The sequence below is a fragment of the Alnus glutinosa genome, chromosome 11 (genome assembly GCF_958979055.1).
Source record: "Alnus glutinosa chromosome 11, dhAlnGlut1.1, whole genome shotgun sequence".
Lineage (NCBI taxonomy): Eukaryota > Viridiplantae > Streptophyta > Magnoliopsida > Fagales > Betulaceae > Alnus > Alnus glutinosa.
Genome location: NC_084896.1, coordinates 6,794,008 through 6,814,294, shown reverse-complemented (window position 1 = coordinate 6,814,294; position 20,287 = coordinate 6,794,008). Strand labels below are relative to the sequence as shown.

General features: G+C 33.7%; 1 protein-coding gene and 2 pseudogenes across 1 annotated transcript; 2 read left to right on the top strand and 1 right to left on the bottom strand.

Annotated features, from left to right (window-relative positions):
• Nucleotides 1–3,367: 3,367 nt before the first annotated feature.
• Nucleotides 3,368–8,495, bottom strand: LOC133882658 (germin-like protein subfamily 1 member 7; annotated as a pseudogene).
• Nucleotides 8,496–12,073: 3,578 nt separating this feature from the next.
• Nucleotides 12,074–13,050, top strand: LOC133881053 (germin-like protein subfamily 1 member 7). The gene is made up of 3 exons (XM_062320016.1): nt 12,074–12,324; nt 12,605–12,767; nt 12,871–13,050. The coding sequence occupies exons 1-3, from the start codon at nt 12,074–12,076 to the stop codon at nt 13,048–13,050; spliced, it is 594 nt and encodes a 197-aa protein (XP_062176000.1).
• A 5,909-nt stretch (nt 13,051–18,959) lies between these two features.
• On the top strand, nt 18,960–20,046 carry LOC133882676 (germin-like protein subfamily 1 member 7; annotated as a pseudogene).
• The last annotated feature ends 241 nt before the right edge of the window (nt 20,047–20,287 follow it).

Here is a 20,287-nt window from a genome sequence, read left to right as displayed (position 1 = left end):
TTACATATAGTTCTCTAACTCGCGAATTTTTTCTGAAGAGAGTCAACCAGATTCTTGTCCAATTGGAAGGCCTTGGTGAGAACATCCGGATTGATAGGTGGATTGGCTCCAAAGATATTCTCTGCTATGTCGGTGCGCCCAGGATTCTAGCTACCAAGACTACCATGTTGCGTGCCATTTAAAATATTAAGCTGCGAAATAAGGATATTGTAGATGTTCAATCAACAATAATTACAACCGGTTGACCCTAACCTAACGAGCACTTATTTTTTATTTTTTTTAAATTTTTTTTATATATATTGGAGCGAAAATCGAACTAGTTATTTTTGCTTTATGAGGCGTGGTTTCCAGCCAATTGATTGAATTGAGCTACTCTCGGAAGACTTTGTAATTTTTTTTTAAAAAAAAAATAATAGAAAGAAATTGTGTACAAAATGTTTACAACAAGCATTACTCGTTATTAAAAATTTAAAGATGACTTGATCAACAAAAAGTCTCATATGGATTACGTGTGCAAATATAAATGATGTTTCGTGCTGTGAAATTGTTTAATGACTTGATGCATTCAAGGAAAATGCAGATGTTCAAACAGCGTGAAATGTGGAAATCAAATGATTTGATCCTATCTAATTAAGATTATCTTCTAAATGCATGCATTTAATATGGTATATTCTTGTCAACTCATTTAATTGGAATATTTGAAAGTTGCTCCACATCCAAACAAAAGCATAACGATTCTTCGTGTCAGTCTTCGATGGGTAAATTTGTTTGTTGGGTAGTTTTCGGTAGGTCAGCATGTGAACATCAATAGTGATGGACGGATCAGAAGGCTAGGGGTGACGACCGCTGACCTTGCAATTTGGAGTTTTTAACAGAAGATAATTAATTGCGGTAGATTTGGAAGAGAAGTCTCGAAAGATGGCGAAGAGGATGGCCTTGTAATATATATTTGCACACGTAATCCATATGAGACTTTTTGTTGAACAAGTCGTCTTCAAATTGTTAACGAGTAATGCTTGTTGGAAACATTTTGTACACAATTTCTTTCTATTATTATTTTAAAAAAAAAATTACAAATTCTTCCGAGAGTAGCTCAATTCAGTAAATTGGCTGGAGACCACGCCTCATAAAGCAAAAGTGACTAGTTCAAATTTCGCTCCCAATATATATATATATAAAAAAAAATAAATAAAAAAATTACTCAATTGTTAACTGTTCGGACTCATGATTAGTTTGAATCATTAAGATAAGTGGAAATCTAGTAATTGAAATACAGTAGGAGTAGTGACAATAATGCGGTGAGACAGGATAAATACAAGAGAAAAGAATTTATCAACCTTTTAATTGTTGCGAGTAATTTAATAAGAAGAATATATGATTAGACACTTCCCATTAAAGAGTTAAGAGTACTTACTTATATATGGTTTGTAGGTATTTGGGAGAAATAAATTCATGCAATTTAATGTTTCTGGTGCATTTCTTTTACAACAAAAGATCTAACTCCAATATGCTTCTGTTTTATAATTCATTAAAAGGAAAGCTGCAGCTAAGATATAAAGAATAGACTTGATCATGTAGAACATTTTAGAAGAAATTGCTCGTTCTCTCAAAGAGGGAAACTGCAAAGGAAGAAAATTAAGAGGTTATGGGGTTTCGTTGAGGCTGGATCCGCTGAGACTACTCCGATGCTCACATGAGTTGGTGTATATGAAGAGGGAATTTTAGCATAGTCTTGTTAAGGCAAAGTGCACATACCTGTGTCAATAGTACCCTTTCTTTCTTTATATCGGCCATTAGCTCTGCCCTTCCTTTTCAAGGTTCAAGGGATTCTTAGAAATAAGTTGTTACTCAATTTGAGATTCACTCCCTAAATCTTTTGGAAATGGGCACATGGTGTGGACAGGCAATTAGTTGAGCTCGTAGACTGAGGAATCAGTTGTTGGGTGTTGCATCTTGCTAGGGGTGCATTCAGATCCTTGATGGTTATTTGGGTTGTGGGGCAGTTGTAGTAGCCTGAGAAATTAATTAATTGGTAATTAATTTTACGGTTCACCTCCCAATCCCACTCCATAAGGAATAAGACTCAGGTATCGCTAGTACTCCTCAAAAACAAAATACTATGCAGCGAAAACATATAATATTCTAACAACAATAATTACAAATAGAGCATCTACTAAGAATAATCACATTAACAGAAATCATACTAAACATATCATTAGTATAAAAGATTCAAACTAAACCTTAATAGATAATTGAGCCTCAAATGCTAAACGTACGTACAACATCACCAAAAAGCACTAATTATCATGAGCGGTCTTCAATATCCTGCAATAAGTCTTCAACCATTAAACATATCGATATCACTAAGCTAATCAGCCGCATTTGCCTGGAGGTTCAACTCAAATCCGACATCTAAAGGTAGTCCCAACTATGAAACAACACATATTTCATAGGTGGAAAAGATACAAGTGTAAGTCTACGACTTAGTAAGTAATAATACACATGGTGCACAATGTTATAATTTGGTGAACTGAAATGTTTAAAATATAAATCACATGCACCAATGTAAATTTATAGTTCCTTATTTGATAAAAAGATCATGAATGCAATATAGATAAAGTATATGCAATAATAAAAGAATCATGTCATAGTTAAACTCCATATAGTCTACTCGAGATATTAACCCATTTCCGCAAAGTTGGCGCTATCCCAAGGGACCTGTAATACAATACTAGTTCCTCGTATATTGTACGCTAGCATCCATCAATTGTAGCTCGAAAGAGTCCGACCTCGGATGTCCCACGCCGCTAGTGACGTACGTCTAAAGTGACCACTAATTAAACACTGGGATGTACGTCAAGGCCAAACATTCAAAAAAAAAAAAAACCTTTGACCATAATGTTAACCTGTACAGTAAGCCCATGATTGTTATCCCGCACGTCTCAGTGTACCCTGTCATACGATGCAATCATTTTTCACTGTCTTTTGTATGCATGTATTTACAAAGTACATCATTTTCATTTTTCTATTAATTAATTATTAATTTTCACAAAGTAGAGTTCACAATTGTCTAAAAGGTATTTCATGTGAGTTGTAAACATGCAAAAGAGAATATATGAAGGGCATGTTTCGAGAGAAGTTAAAAGTGATGTCTCAAACATTGTGGATTCAAAATGTAATTAACTTTAATCGTGCACTTGTTCTACCTCAATTATCACTTCGTGACAAAAAAAGAAAAAGGAGAAACAGCATATAAGAAAGAATTTTGATTCATTAAAGTTATTGATATGGTGTTACAAGAAGGGAATAATGGCAAGCTCTATCTGAACCATCTAATGATTCATTATTGGCAATTACAAATGTCATTCTAATTATTTTCCCACTAGAACATTTTCTGAAGATAATTAATCATGTTTCTGTCTAGTTGGAAGGCCTTGGCGAGAACATCAAGATTGATTGGAGGATTAGATCCTAAGACTGCATTTGCTATGGTGATGATCCCAGGATTTTGGCTGCTGAGACCGGCAATGGCTACGGCATTGGTATGCCCAGTATAAAATTGGAAGTGAATGAGACCAATTGGGAAGACAAAGACGTCTCCAGCGTTAAGAACTTTGGTGAAGAGACGGTTATTTGTGTTGGATGTGACAAAGCCAACTAATAGAGCACCCTCTAGGACTACAAGGATCTCGGTTCCACGAGGGTGAATGTGGGGAGGATTTAGGCAGTTTGGTGCAAAGTTAATGTGAGCCAAGGATATGCCTAAAGTGTTGAGGCCTAGTATTTTGTCCATATTGAGGAGAGTGACCGTCGATCCAAGTGGATTTGACGTGTCTCTGGGAATGTTTAGTACGGAGAAGAAGAAATCATTGGCAGAGACAAGCTTGGAGTCCTTGCAGAACTTTCCATTCACAAATTCATGGAGAAGGAAAAGCAGGTTATATAAAAAGAATCGAGCAAAAATACAATATTATGGACAAATGCTTCAAATGACTTCATACCTCCAGAAGCAGAATCGTTGGTTGAAACTCAGAAATCTTTCAGAGGACTGGGGTCATATGCAGAGGCAAGAGAGCATGCCAAAGCCAAGACGAGCACGGTTATAGGTAGTTAGGAACGGCTTTCATCATTTTTGAGGTTATCTCCAGCTTTGAGTATGCTAGCTGTGTATTCTTGCTTATTGGGTGAAGGGTGAGAAATGTTGCATTGGAAGATGACTATTTATGGAGGCGAGTCACTGAACGGGTCTATGTTTTAACTTCCGTGGAGAAGATCATAAGGGTTGCTAAGTCTTCAAATATCGTTTTATTTAATGAGTGAACCATTCTTTAACAAGTAATAAATTAACATGCAACCAAATTTGACGAGTTTGTTTAATGGAACAGTGCAGTTCGATCTACTGTAGGTTTTTGCCAATTCCCGAATGAACGCGCGTACGGAACATTGATAGATATATGTTTGAAGCTGAAATGGCCGAAGCGTTCTGGCAGTACTCTTATATGTCTCTCATCAGACCAAATCAACATCGATCCCTTAATTCCGTGTGTTTTGAATATGTGTCTTTACACTGGCGAGCATGGCCTGCATGTATATACTTGTTTACTTTTTTGTTTATATTATATAGGAATGGATACGCGAGAAGATATTAATCCCCCCCTATCTACTATTCTTAATTATGTAAACGCAGATTACAATTTTAGGGTATGTGGATGCGATTAATACCCTTTATATATAATATTTATTTTATATGTTATATTTAATAAATTCACCAAACCGACGTCGTTTTGGTATTTAATACTAAAATGATGCAATGTTTTGGATTATGTATAAATTATCCAAACTGATGTTTTGGGAGGTAATATTATTATTTATGGTATATTATTTTATTTTTTATTTTTAAATCAATCTTAACTTTAAACTTTAAAATTTAAAATTTTTTAAAACTTTCAAATTCTTTTGAAATCAATCTTGACTCTCAACTTTTTTTTTAAATCTTCTAATTCTCACTCTTTTTTTCAATGACTACATTAGAATTCAATTTCAAAAATATTTTTGAGAAAATTTATTACTAAGTAATAATAATGTAAAAGAAAAAGAAAAGAAATGTTATTGTGGAAATCATTAAATTTAAATAATGGTTAATTTTTCTCGGCATAAACAGAAATGCCGAGAAACTTTTTATCATTCTCGTCTTTTTTTAAGAGCATTTCTTATAGACGCAAATTGCAGTTTTAGGGTATGTGGATGTGGTTATCAATTGTATCCGCATACCTTTTATATATAATATATATTTTATATATTATATTTAATAAATTCACCAACCTGACGTCGCTTTGCTGTTTAATACCAAAATGATGTTGTTTTGGATTAGGTATAAGTTATATTTACATTAATACAGTTGGTTGTATTACTTTCTCATGAAATACTTGAGCAAAAAGGAGAAAATGATTTGAAATCAATATATTTCAAAATAATAGTACTTATAATAAATTATAAAACAAGTCAGGACACTAAAAATTGACCGAAATTATTTTCAAATTATTCATTTTTTTTTTTTAAATATGCTTTAATATTAGAGACCCATAGAAGGCCCAAAAGACCAATTATGTAATATGCGAACAACGGATAATAAACGTAATAATCACACGGATGCGGTTTGTAAGAATATGGTACAGATGCAGTTATAATACTGAAATTATACAACATCTGCATCCGCATGTACACCCCTAGTTATATATCTAGAAAGAAATTTAGCTTAAATTATCATCTTTTTGAATGTTTAGCTTATAAATCCACGCATTACGGACAAAACACTAAGCTCTAACCCATTCTATGCACAGGTTTCTCATTGTATTTTAAATTTAGGTCTGAAGCTGTTGAGTTTGAAGCTAATATTGAAAGAAGAAGGGTTTATAGAAAAAGGTTCAACCTCGTGCAAAAGAAAAAAATTCTTAAGTCATTGGAATAAATTAATAAGTAAAGTCAAAATAGAAATGCTCTGTTTTGATTTTGTTGATAAGTTTTACATTGTTGAAAATATAGTAAAAACCAAAACTAAAGAAAAATGGGTAAAAGAAGATAATATTGTTGTCTCTTCAAGACTGTACGTCAACAGTTAAAGCCTCATAAAAGTTCTTCACTGTTATTGTTTTATTTTATTCATTCATGTGTTAAACTCTTACTTATGTACTCGCGATACCACCTGAACAGTAAATCCCAGGCCGAATGATAAGTCCCAGGAAGAAATGAGCCGTGAGTATGAAAGGGTATCTATATATGTCATAGGCAAAATAGGAGTGATACATAATAGATTTTAACGAAGGAAAGATTATCACCAAGGCCAGACCAATCCAAATTAGCCAAGAGACTATGGAATTCCGCTCAAAACGAAATAAATGATTTATTAATCAAATGCATAATTTGTAAAAGCAAGTCCTCTTGGTCATATTCAGCCTATATATATATATATATATATATATATATATATATATATATAGAGAGAGAGAGAGAGAGAGAGAGAGAGAGAGAGAGAGAGAGAGAGAGAGAGAGAGAGAGAGAGAGGGGAAAAACTTCACTTACCACCTTGATCTTTCATCACTTTTGTAATCATACTTATAAACTTTAAAAATTGTCAATTTAGTGTATCCATTTTACACTTTTTATTTTTTATTTTTTTAACTTCCCCCCTCTATTAGAATTTTCCATTAAATCATAACGTAAATGTGTCAAAATTTTTAAAATATCTATATTTTTTTTTAGGAAAAAGAAGAAACAAAAATTGCAAGGATTTAGCCGTTGGTCAAGATTTAACAGAATTTGCAAAAACACACACTCCTAAATAATTAATTTTTTATTTTTTATTTTATTAAAAAAAATGTATTTTGGTAATTTTAACAGGATTTAACGGAAAATCCTAACGGACGAGTAAAATTGAAAAAAATTAAAAGATATATATACTAAATTAATAATTTTAAAAATTTAAGGATATGATTGTACATAAAAGTGATGAAATATCAAGGATGGTCAGTGAAGCTTTCTCTATATATTAAGTACCTTGTTGCTCCAATTTTACTTTTCTAATGATTCAGTCTATCGTGAGGTTGGAGTTAGAAGGTATTTCCAACCGAGTAAAACTACGCTTGCCCCAAAGGATGGAACTTATCATTTTTATTGAGAGAGCATAAGCGTAAATAAAAAATATATTAAAATCAAAGTTTTGGCGATGATGCATCGTCCAGTATTGGCTTCTAAACTTTGTTCATTTTTTCTTTTGAAAAAGTTAATTGTTGTACTTAATTGGATTTTCTGCAATTTATAAATAAATTGAAATGGTCATATTAGGGTTTTCAGGTAGACAGATTCACGTACATGAGGAACAATAAAATATAATACAATTTTAGGATGATTATCAGGAAGATGCTGATCGAACGCGTTATTGATGCGGCATCAATTCTTAAGTTGGTCCTGAATATGTAGGTCAATTATATGTTTAAATAGAAATCATTTAACTATGAACTTTTAAATTTTAGGAACAAAATCTTACGTAATCGAAACATCGTGAATTGACTGATCGAGTATTGCGTGCATAGTAATATATTAACAAGCATCGGCCAGCAGGCAGCAAGAGTAATATACTTATAACAGAACACATTTATCTATAAAAATAAAAAATAAATAATAAATAATAACCAAACACATTGACAATATAAGAAAAATGACTATTTTGTTAAGAAAAATAAATAATTTTTATTATAAATAGAAGAAGGTGAAATATAATATTTTAGGTTACGTACGTTCGACACTTGGAATGACTATTCTATTAAGAAATAGAAGAATATAAAATGAAATAGTCATGCATTATCATGATCCATTAATTATATATCTAAGTGCCTTGTGATATTAACAAATTTTTCTTTGTGCAGTATTTGGGAATGGAAAGTTCTGCAAGGACCCAAAGCTTGCCAATGCCAACGATTTCTTCTTCCAGGGCCTAAACATTCCTAGAAGCACTGCAAATCAACTCGGGTCGATCAAACGTCACGCTTTTGAATGTGGACAAAATAATAGGCCTTAATACATTAGGTGTATCTTTGGCTCGCATTGACTTTGCACCATATGGCCTAAATCCTCCCCACATTCACCCTCATGCCACTGAGATTTTACAATCATAAAGGGTACCCTCTATGTTGGCTTTGTCACATCCAACCCAGATAACCGCCTATTCACGAAGGCTTTAAATGCGGAAGACGTCTTTGTGTTCCCAATTGGTCTCATTCATTTCCAATTCAATGTAGGAAGTACCGATGCCCTTGCCTTTTCGATCTCGGCAGCCAGAATCCGGGCGCATTACTATTGCAGACACTGTATTTGGATCTAATCCTCTTATCAATCCTGACGTTCTGACCAAAGCCTTCCAGTTGAACAAGAATGTGGTTAACTATCTTCAGAAACAGTTTTCTTCAAAAAGCACTTAGATAAACATATGTAATAGCCATGCACCATGAACCATTAGACGGTTCATAGCTGTAACATAATGTTAGTAATAATGAAATGAAGTGACTTCTTATGTACACTTTCTTTTCTTTTTCGTAGCATGTTTTGTTGTGGTTTACTAAAGTTTTGTTCAGCTTTATTCTAGACAATTTATTGTTTAATTCGGGGTTTGTTTAGCCATGGCTGAAGTGTAATTCTGTTTTGAATTTTGCTCGTTTGATATATACAAAGTTACTCATTATTCAAAAAAGAAAGGAAACGGAGGTATTGAAAGCACAGGATTGAATCGAAGTAGATTATTGAAGTAATTCCAAATACCACGACACTTTAAATATTCTTGATATTAAAAAAAAATTCACGAGCAATTGCATGCCCCTTGATTAAAAATCTTAAAAGAGTGGCTTAGCAGTTAGCATGATACGTAGTAATTAATACGCACACATGCAGACGAGTTAGCTATTTCTAGCATAATAAAAAAAGATTAGCTTAGTCGTTACTAAAACCTGCAGTGGTCGGTATTGACAAAGTCGTCACAAATACTCTGTCGTTAAAGACAAAATAGTGATGATGTTGTAATTCATCGCTAATATTGACTGTGGATGAAGATATATACAAAGTTTGTGTAAATGAACTTATTGATGACGATACAATTGACCATGGAAAGTTTATTTGATAGAAGAAATTTTTAAAGTTTATTTGTCGTTTGGCTATTAGTCCCACCAAGCAACAAGATCAATTGGTGTGAATTGGTACTCAGAATAGGAATTCTTTTGGTTAGAAGCGCTTGTAATCTTAAAAAAGAAAGAGATTTGAAAAAAAAAAAAAAAAAAAAAAGGAGAAAGCTCAAATATAAAAAAGCATAGCAACTTGTGGAAAGGGATCTACAAGATCCATATATGGGCCAGGGGTGGTCAAGACGTGTTTATGGAGGGGTTGTAACAATACTCTTACGACAAAAGAAAATGTGAACTAATTAACAAGAATTTATTAAATAGTGCACTAAAAATAGTTATATGACCTGCACAATAACCAAAATTTAACATTTTAAATGGTTTTAAGATGGTCAAAATTATTAAATAAACCAAAAATTTCCAACAGTTTCATACTTTAGTGCATATACGTTCAATATTTGTGTAACAATTGCACTAACAATGCTTAATAAAAAGTAGGCTGAAAAAGAACTAAAATTTAATATATAAAATGGTTTTATGTTGGTCCAATCTGCGACAAGTAGCATTTTATGACTAATGTTTTTTAAAGTTTGATGTTGATTTAATTCGATCCACTCAATTGTCACCATAAGTCAAAAACTAATAGTTGTTTGAAGTTCAGCCAACCTATTTAGAGCCAATCTCAATATACTGAAGTCCTAAATGATTTTTATTTATGTAGTTTTTCAATTAAATAAAAAATACAATTTAATTTTTTTTTACAAAAAACAAAAATTGCCACGTGTATCTTCATACACGTGTCTGACAGTCATAGTACACATGGCCAGATGGCCACGAGTATTGGAATACACGTGTATTTAATACACATGGCTGACAGTCAGACACGTGTAATATGATATATACAAGTGTCTAATCTGCCACGTGTATTATAATACACGCGGCAAGATGTTCAGTTAGTCACATTCAGATCCAGCATGAGTCGCACACGTGGCCATGCATACATGGCGACCAATTTGCCACGTGTATTGTGTCTGTACACGTGGCAAACTATAAGTGGCAAAATGCAACTATTTTTGTAGTTTTCCAATTCCAAACTGGCCAGTTAGCGTTCATATATCCTGTGGAATTTGGTTGAGAAGTCTGTCAATTATGTTTACGTAATAACGTAACCCTTTCTGCCAGACAATGAAAATTGATTCTCATCCATGGTGAGAGGATCCAACGTATCGTCGTCTTTCATAACAACTTTTAGTCAGTATTCTCCACCTCATTAAGCTGAAACAAAATGTTGGTAGGCATTGTTTATTGTCAACATATCCATATAAATTAGTGAAAGAGCTATCAACTTTAACACCTACTTAGTGGTTAGGTTGGTGCTGTGCGCATGTAAGGTACGTACGTTGTTATCACACAGTACAAAAGGTTAGTGAAAAACATACATCGCTTCATTCACTCCCGGCTATACACAACAAAAAACTTTGTTTTTAGTCACTTACAATTAGCCACGTGCAGTTAGCCACGTGGGGTACGTATAATGAATTCGATTGTTGCTAAATGTATATTTAGAAACGTGTCATTTTATATATGTGGCTATTTAGCCATGTGCCAATCACACGTGGCTAAATGCATTTTATTTTTGGAAAAAATAATAGGCACTTTTAGTCACGTGGAACTAACACACGTTACTAACACCATATTTTTTTTAAAAAAAAAAAAAGAAGAAGAAGAACAGAAATTCTTCTTCCTTTTTCTTTTTTATTTTTCATTTTTTTTTTCGCCAGTGCCCTCGCTAGAAACTTTTTTTGCGATTTTTTTTTTCCCTCGCCGGAAATTTCTGCAAGGCCGGCGAAATCACTACAAAACTTTCCCATGAAATCCGATCTAGAAAATCCCCCAAAAATCCTCCGTCGACCACATTACCAAAAAATACCAACAAAACACCAGAAAAATCTCCAACAAAATACCAAAAAATCACCAACAATCACCAAAAATCACCTTCATTCCCCATGAAATCCAATCCAGGAAATCCCCCAAAAAATCACCAAAAATCCTCCATGAAGTTGACCCGCATTACCAAAAAATCACCAACAATCACCAAAAATCAATAACAAAAACCAAAAATTACAAACTTTCAGATCAGAGAACTCAAAGAAACAGAAGAAAAGAAAAAAAAAACCCCTCAAAAAACGCCGGAAAAACACCCCCTTGGCTTCACTGCCGTCGAGCCATGACCCTCCGGACTCTGGCACCGTCGTCAACCAGGGCTCTCTCTCCAACTCTCTCAGTCTCCCTTTCCATCTCCCTGTTTGTGTGAAAAAAAAAAAAAAAAAAAAAAAAAAAAAAAAAAAGAGAGAGAGAAGAAGGAATGGTGTCTATGCAAGGGAAAAAGGGGAAGAAGGAAGAAAAAAGAAAAGGAAAATGAAAATAAAAGTCAAAGGGGGCGTGGGGAAATGAAAATGAGAGAGGAGAAAATGAAAAGAAAAATGGCCAGGGGAAATGAAAAAAAAAAAAAAAAAAAAAGAGCTGGGGGGGGGGGGGGGGGGGAAATGAAAAGTGGATTTGAGGAAATTGCTTACCCTCGTGGTTTATGTACCACGTGGCCAATTGGCCACATGGCACATAAACCATGTGGCTAAAATTTTAACCTCAAAAAAATTCAGAAAAAATTTCAATTTTTGAAAAAAATATGAATATTTTAGCCACGTGTCTTATTATGCACATGGCTAATTGGCGATGTGGCAATAAGCCACATGGCCAATAAAACACGTGACTAAAATTTTAAATCTTAAAAAAAAAAATTTTAAAAAATGCAATTCCTGAAAAAATTATAAAAAAAAAAGGAATATTTTAGCCACGTGTAATTTGTACACGTGGCCATGTGGCCACGCGTAATTAATACGCGTGACCACATGGCCACGTGGAATATTTGGGTCTTCATTGTTGCGTTTTGCATTTTGGGCAGATCCTTCGGACGAGACGAAGAAAAACGTGCACCAAAGACATTGACCGCTACAGACAAAAGGAAATCGAATGAAAAGGAAGGGAAATCGGTTGACAATGAAGAGACAGTGATTTTTGGAGATGAACCCAGTGATTTTTGGTGCCAGGTTTGTTTGCAAATGAGGGAGATATTTAGATCTGCAAATGAGGGAGATGAACGGTGAACCCAGTGATTTCCAGTGGATTTGCAAATGAGCAAGATGTCCGGACAAAAAAAAAAAAATTATATTCAAACTCACGCATAGATTTTGTTTTTAAAATAATAATTAATTATTCTGGACGGTTTTGGCCAAAACCGTCCAGAATTTTTCTAGACGGTTTGGCCCAAACTGTCCATAATCCAGATTAGCGATACATTATTCTGGACGGTTTGAAACCGTCTGGAACGTTTTTCATACCGTTTTTTCCAATTTCTAGAGAATTCTTAATTTTTTTTGTAGTGTAGGGTCGAATGTCACTCTTTTGAATGTAGACCAAATACTTGGCCTCAACACACTAGATATATCCTTAGCTCGCTTAGACTTTGCACCATATGGTGTAAATCCACCCCACACTCACCCTCGTGCCACCGAAATTAATTCTAGTAGTCGTAGATGGTACTCTGTATGTTGGCTTTGTCACATCTAACCCAGATAACCTTCTCTTCACTAAAACTCTATATGCAGGAGACGTCTTCGTCTTTCCAATTAGTCTCATTCACTTCCAGTTTAATGTGGGAAAGACTAATGATGTTAATTTTGCCAGCCTTGGCAGTCAAAATCCTTGGCTCATCACCATAGCAAAGGCTGTCTTTGGATCCAATCCTCTCATCAGTCCAAATGTTCTCACCAAGGTCTTCCAAGTGGACAACAAAGTGATCGACTATCTCGAGAAACGGTTCAATTAGACAACTATATGAAATAGCCATAATGAACTATTAGATAGTGTGAATAAAGTTTTGCATGTTTCCCTTGTTGTAATGTCATAGCAATATATAATTATAATGAAATAAAATGTTTGCTTATATACTCTCTTTTTTTTTTTACACAGCCTGCATGGTAAGGTAGAGCGAGTGCACGATTAAATTTAATGAAATTTTTAATCCACCGACTGTTTGAGATACCTAGATGAGGGATGTGCAGCCTGACGAGGGCTGAGGGAGGCAGTGCGGTGACGAGAGTCGACTGTAAATGCGACAGAAAGAGAGAGATGAGAGGTTAGAAACTTACGCTGGCGGCGTGCGTGAGAGGAAATGAGAGAATAGAGATGATAGTGTTTTTTCCTTTTACGTTTTGTTTTTGCCTTTAGATATGGTTCTCTTTCGTTTTTGGTTTGAAAGAGTGAAGAGAGTGCATATATATTATTGAGGTTGTAACATAAGCAAGCACCGTCTCTAGCTAGCTATAGCTAGCTTTATTTTCTGAAACTGTGCTTCAATTTTGGCTGCAATTGCTCCATGCCTTTGGGATGTAGCTGCATAATTAAGATGCTGCTGCAACTTCAGCAATATTGATGTTATAATATCACCTAAAATAATGTTACACCTTCTTCCACCAACTACCTTCTCTTTATCTTTCTTGGAAAAACTCCATATGCTTCCCTCGTACTACCATTCTAATTGACAATTAATGTTCTCCCACACTTTTAATTGTCATAATGTTTCCCCAAACTACCTAAAACTTGTCTAGTCCCCCAAGGCATGATTGACATCTCACAATAAGAAGAGCAAATTAAACCCAAACACACTCCTAAAAAAAACAACCAAATTGACAAAAAAAACAAAATTAAAAGAAATATCTATATATATATCTATATCTATATATATATATATATATATATATATATATATATATATATATATATATATATATATATATATATATATATATATATATATATATATACAATTTGAAATGAGAACTAGAAAAAAACAAAAAGCAAAAGCGAAAAAGAAAAGGGAACTACACTTGATGCTCCTGAAGTTCCACCACATTTGCAATTATTCCCTAAACTTTAAAACCTCTCTATTTAGTGCCCATCGTTTAATTTTTTCAATTCACCCTCAGTTAGGATTTAACAATAAATCCTAACGGAAAGGGAACTGCATTTAATGCTCCTGAATTTCTACCACATTTGCAATTATCCCCTAAACTTTAAAAACTCTCTATTTAGTATCCATCTTTTAATATTTTCAATTCACCCTCAGTTAGGATTTAATAGTAAATTCTAATGGAGGGGGAGTCAAAATTTTCAAAATATATACCTCTTTCTTTGTGGAAAAAACAAAGGAAAAAAATTGTAAGGATTTAGGCATTGGTGAGGATTTAATGAAATTTGCAAAAAAAACGACACCTCAATCTTTGATTTTTTTTTTTTTCTTTAAAAAAAAAAAGGGGGGTTATTTTCATAATTTTGATTTAATTTAACAGAAAATCGTAACGAATTAGGGAAATTGACATTAATTAAAAGATGGATTCTTTAAATTGAGAGCTTTTAAAGTTTAGGAGGGTAATTGTAATAGCCGTGACAATCGAGCGGGGGTTAGGAGGGTAATTGTAATATGTTATTTTCATGCCAAACTGACATTATGTTTAATATGTGTTTTTGGATGTTTTGAGTAGTTTCAATTATGATAAGATATATCAATGATCTTTATGTGGACTTTAGATTGATTGTGAAATATGATTTGAATATTGTTTTAATGTGTTCTATTGCTTGCTATTGTTGGGATTTCAATTATGCGAATTATGATTTAGCAAAATAACATGTTGATTGGTTATTGTTTTATAAAAAAAGCATGTATTAAAGACATAGTTCTTGAAAAGCAAAGGTATATGGTTTTGAGCATAAAGCAATGGGTTGGAAAAGACCTTAGGGCCGGTATCCCCTTTGGCATAGTGTGTGAAAGACCAATGGGCTAGTATCCCCAATAGTTAGGTTAAAGACCAATGGGCTTGTATCCTCAATGACATAGGATTAAAGACCAATAGGCTTGTATCCTCAATGACATAGGATTAAAGACCAATGGGCTTGCATCCCCTATGGCATAGGATTAATGACTAACGGGCTAGCATCCCCTATGGCACGAGATTAAAGACCAATGGTTTGCATCCCCTATGGCACCAGATTAAAGAAGAACAAAGGGCTTGCATCCCCTATGGCATAGGATTAAAGACTAATGGGCTTGTATCACCTATGGCTAGGTGAAAGACTAATGGTCTTGCATTCCCTATAGCACAGCTTTAAAGACTAATGTGCTAGTATCCCCTATGGTTAGGTTAAAGACCAATGGGCTTGTATCCCCTATGGCATAGGATTAAAAACCAATGAGCTAGTATCCCCTATGGTTAGGTTAAAGAGTAATGGGCTTGTATCCTTTACGTCATAGAATTAAAATCCAATGGGCTTGCATCCCCTATGGCATAGGATTAAAGACCAATGGGCTTGCATCCCTTATGGCACCGGATTAAAGAAGACAATGGACTTGCATTCCCTATGGCATAGGATTAAAGACCAATGGGCTTGCATCCCCTATGGCATAGGATTAAAGACTAATGAGCCTGTGTCCCCTATGGCTAGGTATAAGTTATATTTACATTAATACTGTTGGTTGTATTACTTTCTCATGAAATACTTGGGCAAAAAGGAGAAAATAATTTGAAATCAATATATTTCAAAATAATAGGACTTATAAAAAATTATAAAACAAGTCAGGACACTAAAAATTGACCGAAATTATTTTCAAATTATTTAATTTTTTTTAAAAAATATGCTTTAATATTAGAGACCCATAGAAGGCCCAAAAGACCAATTATGTAATATGCGAATAGCTGATAATAAACGTAATAATCACACAAATGCGGTTTGTAAGAATATGGTACAAATGCAGTTATAATTACTGCAAATAAACAAAATCTGCATCCGCATGTACGCCCCTAGTTATATATCTAGAAAGAAATTTAGCTTAAATTATCATCTTTTTTCATGTTTAGCTTATAAATCCACGCATTACGGACAAAACTTTAATCTCTAACCCATGCTATGCACAGGTTTCTCATTGTATTTTAAATTTAGGTCTGAAGCTATTGAGTCTGAAGCTAATATTGAAAGAAGAAGGGTTTATCGAAAAAGGTTCAACCTCGAACAAAAGAAAAAATTCTTAAGTCATTGGAATAAATTAATAAGTAAAGTCGAAATAGAAATGCTCTGTTTTGATTTTGTTGATAAGTTTTACCTTGTTGAAAATATAGTAAAAACCAAAACTAAAGAAAAATGGGTAAAAGAAGATAATATTGTTGTCTCTTCAAGACTGTACGTCAACAGTTAAAGCCTCCTATAAGTTCTTCACTGTTATTGTTTTATTTTATTCATTCATGTGTTAAACTCTTACTTCTGTACTCGCGATACCACCTGAACAGTAAATCCCAGTCCGAATGATAAGTCCCAGGAAGAAATGAGCCGTGAGTATGAAAGGGTATCTATATATGTCATAGGCAAAATAGGAGTGATACATAGTAGATTTTAACGAAGGAAAGACTATCACCAAGGCCAGATCAATCCAAATTAGCCAAGAGACTATGGAAATCTGCTCAAAACGAAAATAAATGATTTGTTAATCAAATGCATAATTTGTAAAAGTAAGTCCTCTTGGTCATGTTCAGCCTATAGATAGATAGATAGATAGATAGAGAGAGAGAGAGAGAGTGGGGAAAAACTTCACTTACCACCTTGATCTTTCATCACTTTTGTAATCATACTCAGAAACTTTAAAAATTGTCAATTTAGAGTATCCATTTTACACTCTTTTTTCTTTTTCTTTTTTAACTTCCCACCTCTATTAGAATTTTCCATTAAATCATAACGGAAATGTGTCAAAATTTTTAAAATATCCCTTTTTTTTTTTAGGAAAAAGAAGAAACGAAAATTGCAAGGATTTAGCCGTTGGTCAAGTTTTAATAGAATTTGCAAAAATACACATTCCTAAATAATTAATTTTTTGTTTTTTTTTTTTTTAAAAAAAAAAAAAGAAAGTATTTTGGTAATTTCAACAGGATTTAACGAAAAATCCTAACGGACGAGTAAAATTGAAAAAAAATTGAAAGATATATATACTAAATTAATACTTATAAAAATTTAAGGATATGATTGTACATAAAAGTGATGAAATATCAAGGATGGTCAGTGAAGCTTTCTCTATATATTAAGTACGTTGTTGCTCCAATTTTGCTTTTCTAATGATTCAGTCTATCGTGAGGTTGGAGTTAGAAGGTATTTCCAACCGAGTAAGACTAAGCCTGCCCCAAAGGATGGAACTGATCATTTTTATTGAGAGAGCAAAAGCGTAAATAAAAATATATTAAAATCAAAGTTTTGGCGATGATGCATCGTCCCGTATTGGCTTCTAAACTTTGTTCATTTTTCTTTTGAAAAAGTTAACTGTTGTACTTAATTGAATTTTCCGCAATTTATAAATAAATTGAAATGGTCATATTAGGGTTTTCAGGTAGACAGATTCACGTAAACGAGGAACAATAAAATATAATACAATTTTAGGATTATTATCAGGAAGATGCTGATCGAACGCGTCATTGATGCGGCATCAATTCTTAAGTTGGTCCTGAATAGGTCAATTGTATTTTTAAATAGAAATCATTTAACTATGAACTTTTAAATTTTAGGAACAAAATCTTACGTAATTGAAACATCGTGAATTGACTGATCGAGTATTGCGTGCATAGTAATATATTAACATGCACCGGCCAGCAGGCAGCAAGAGTAATATACTTATAACAGAACACATTTATCTATAAAAATAAAAAATAAAAAATAACCGAACACATTGACAATATAAGAAAAATGACTATTTTGTTAAGAAAAATAAATAACTTTTATTATAAATAGAAGAAGGTGAAATATAATATTTTAGGTTACGTACGTTCGACACTTGGAATGACTATTCTATTAAGAAATAAAAGAATATAAAATGAAATAGTCATTATCATGATTCATGAGGGAATTGTTATTCCTGAAATTGAGGAATAGCTATTCGACTCACATTTGAGAGGAAAAGTTATTCCTCAATTTAAGAAATAGTCATTTTCGATGGGTGATAAGAATCTTTATTCCAAATGTTAGATCATTATCATATATTTTATTTCCTAATAAAAGCAACTGCGTACCAAACATAATTTTAGTGTTAAAGTATATATGTGATAAGGGATAGAATGTTTATTATATACTTTAAAACTTAGAATGACTATTCTGATGAAAATGATGGGCCGTGAGAATGGCTACTTTTTTTCTTCACAGAACAGGCCAACAGGGTATATGCCTCCTCGTCATTCATCAAACAAAAATTCAACCTAAAGTCCAAAGGACATTCAGCGTATGAAACATCGTGGCAGAATATTGTAAATTATATTTCTGTCCCAAACATGGTGGTTGAAGGAGTACTTTATCAAATTGCATGTTATTAATTGGAAGATCGACTCCCTTGGAATTTACCAAAACGACAAGCATTCGTGGTTGTTATATTCTAGTTTAAGCCATGATTTTTTTTTATAATAGGAGAAAGCAGCATTAGAACTGCACTATTATATTCCATTAATTAATTGAAGTGGTCGGATTTGGCTGCATTTCTAATATCTGCAAACTAAATGCATATGGCTAAATAACAGCCGGTTCACCCGCTTAATAAAAATTCGATAGCTTTCCAAGTCTTAGAGGCTCCATCTAGTGAAAAACATAGACCGGTTCATTGACTCGCGGCTATAAATAGATATGCTCCCACCCAACATCTCTCACCCCTCACAAAACCAAGAACTCACCGTATACAGAAGCAAGAGATCATAACCACAAATAAGCATGAAAGGGGTTCTTAATTACCTTGTTATAGCTTTGGCACTCGTGGCTTTGGCATGCCCCGTTGCCTCTGCCTTTGATCCTGCTCCTCTGCAAGACTTTTGTGTTTTGTTAACACTTCCACTGATGCTGGTATGAACACATTCTTCTTCTTCTTCTTCTTCTTGTTATTATTATTATGTTCTTTTGAAGTCATTTGAAGAATCTGGATTTTTTTTTTCTCATCCATGGGATCTACATATCAATGTAGTTATGATAGCTAGGAGGGATTACTTAAATGGGCCTTTTTAATTTCTGCATTACACGTTATAAACCATTATTAATTATATATCTAAGTGCCTTGTGATATTAACAAATTTTTTTTGTGCAGTATTTGTGAATGGAAAGTTCTGCAAGGACCCAAAGCTTGCCAATGCCAACGATTTCTTCTTCCAGGGCCTAAACATTCCTCGAAGCACTGCAAATCAACTCGGGTCGATCGTCACGCTTTTGAATGTGGACAAAATAATAGGCCTTAATACATTAGGCGTATCTTTGGTTCGCGTTGACTTTGCACCATATGGCCTAAATCCTCCCCACATTCACCCTCATGGCATTGAGATTTTTACAGTCATAAAGGGTACCCTCTATGTTGGCTTTGTCACATCCAACCCAGATAACCGCCTCTTCACGAAGGCTTTAAATGCGGGAGACGTCTTTGTGTTCCCAATTGGTCTCATTCATTTCCAATTCAATGTAGGAAGTACCGATGCCCTTGCCTTTTCGATCTCGGCAGCCAGAATCCGGGGCGCATTACTATTGCAGACACTGTATTTGGATCTAATCCTCTTATCAATCCTGACGTTCTGACCAAAGCCTTCCAGTTGAACAAGAATGTGGTTAACTATCTTCAGAAACAGTTTTCTTCAAAAAGCACTTAGATAAACATATGTAATAGCCATGCACCATGAACCATTAGACGGTTCATAGCTGTAACATAATGTTAGTAATAATGAAATGAAGTGACTTCTTATGTACACTTTCTTTTCTTTTTCGTAGCATGTTTTGTTGTGGTTTACTAAAGTTTTGTTCAGCTTTATTCTAGACAATTTATTGTTTAATTCGGGGTTTGTTTAGCCATGGCTGAAGTGTAATTCTGTTTTGAATTTTGCTCGTTTGATATATACAAAGTTACTCATTATTCAAAAAAGAAAGGAAACGGAGGTATTGAAAGCACAGGATTGAATCGAAGTAGATTATTGAAGTAATTCCAAATACCACGACACTTTAAATATTCTTGATAT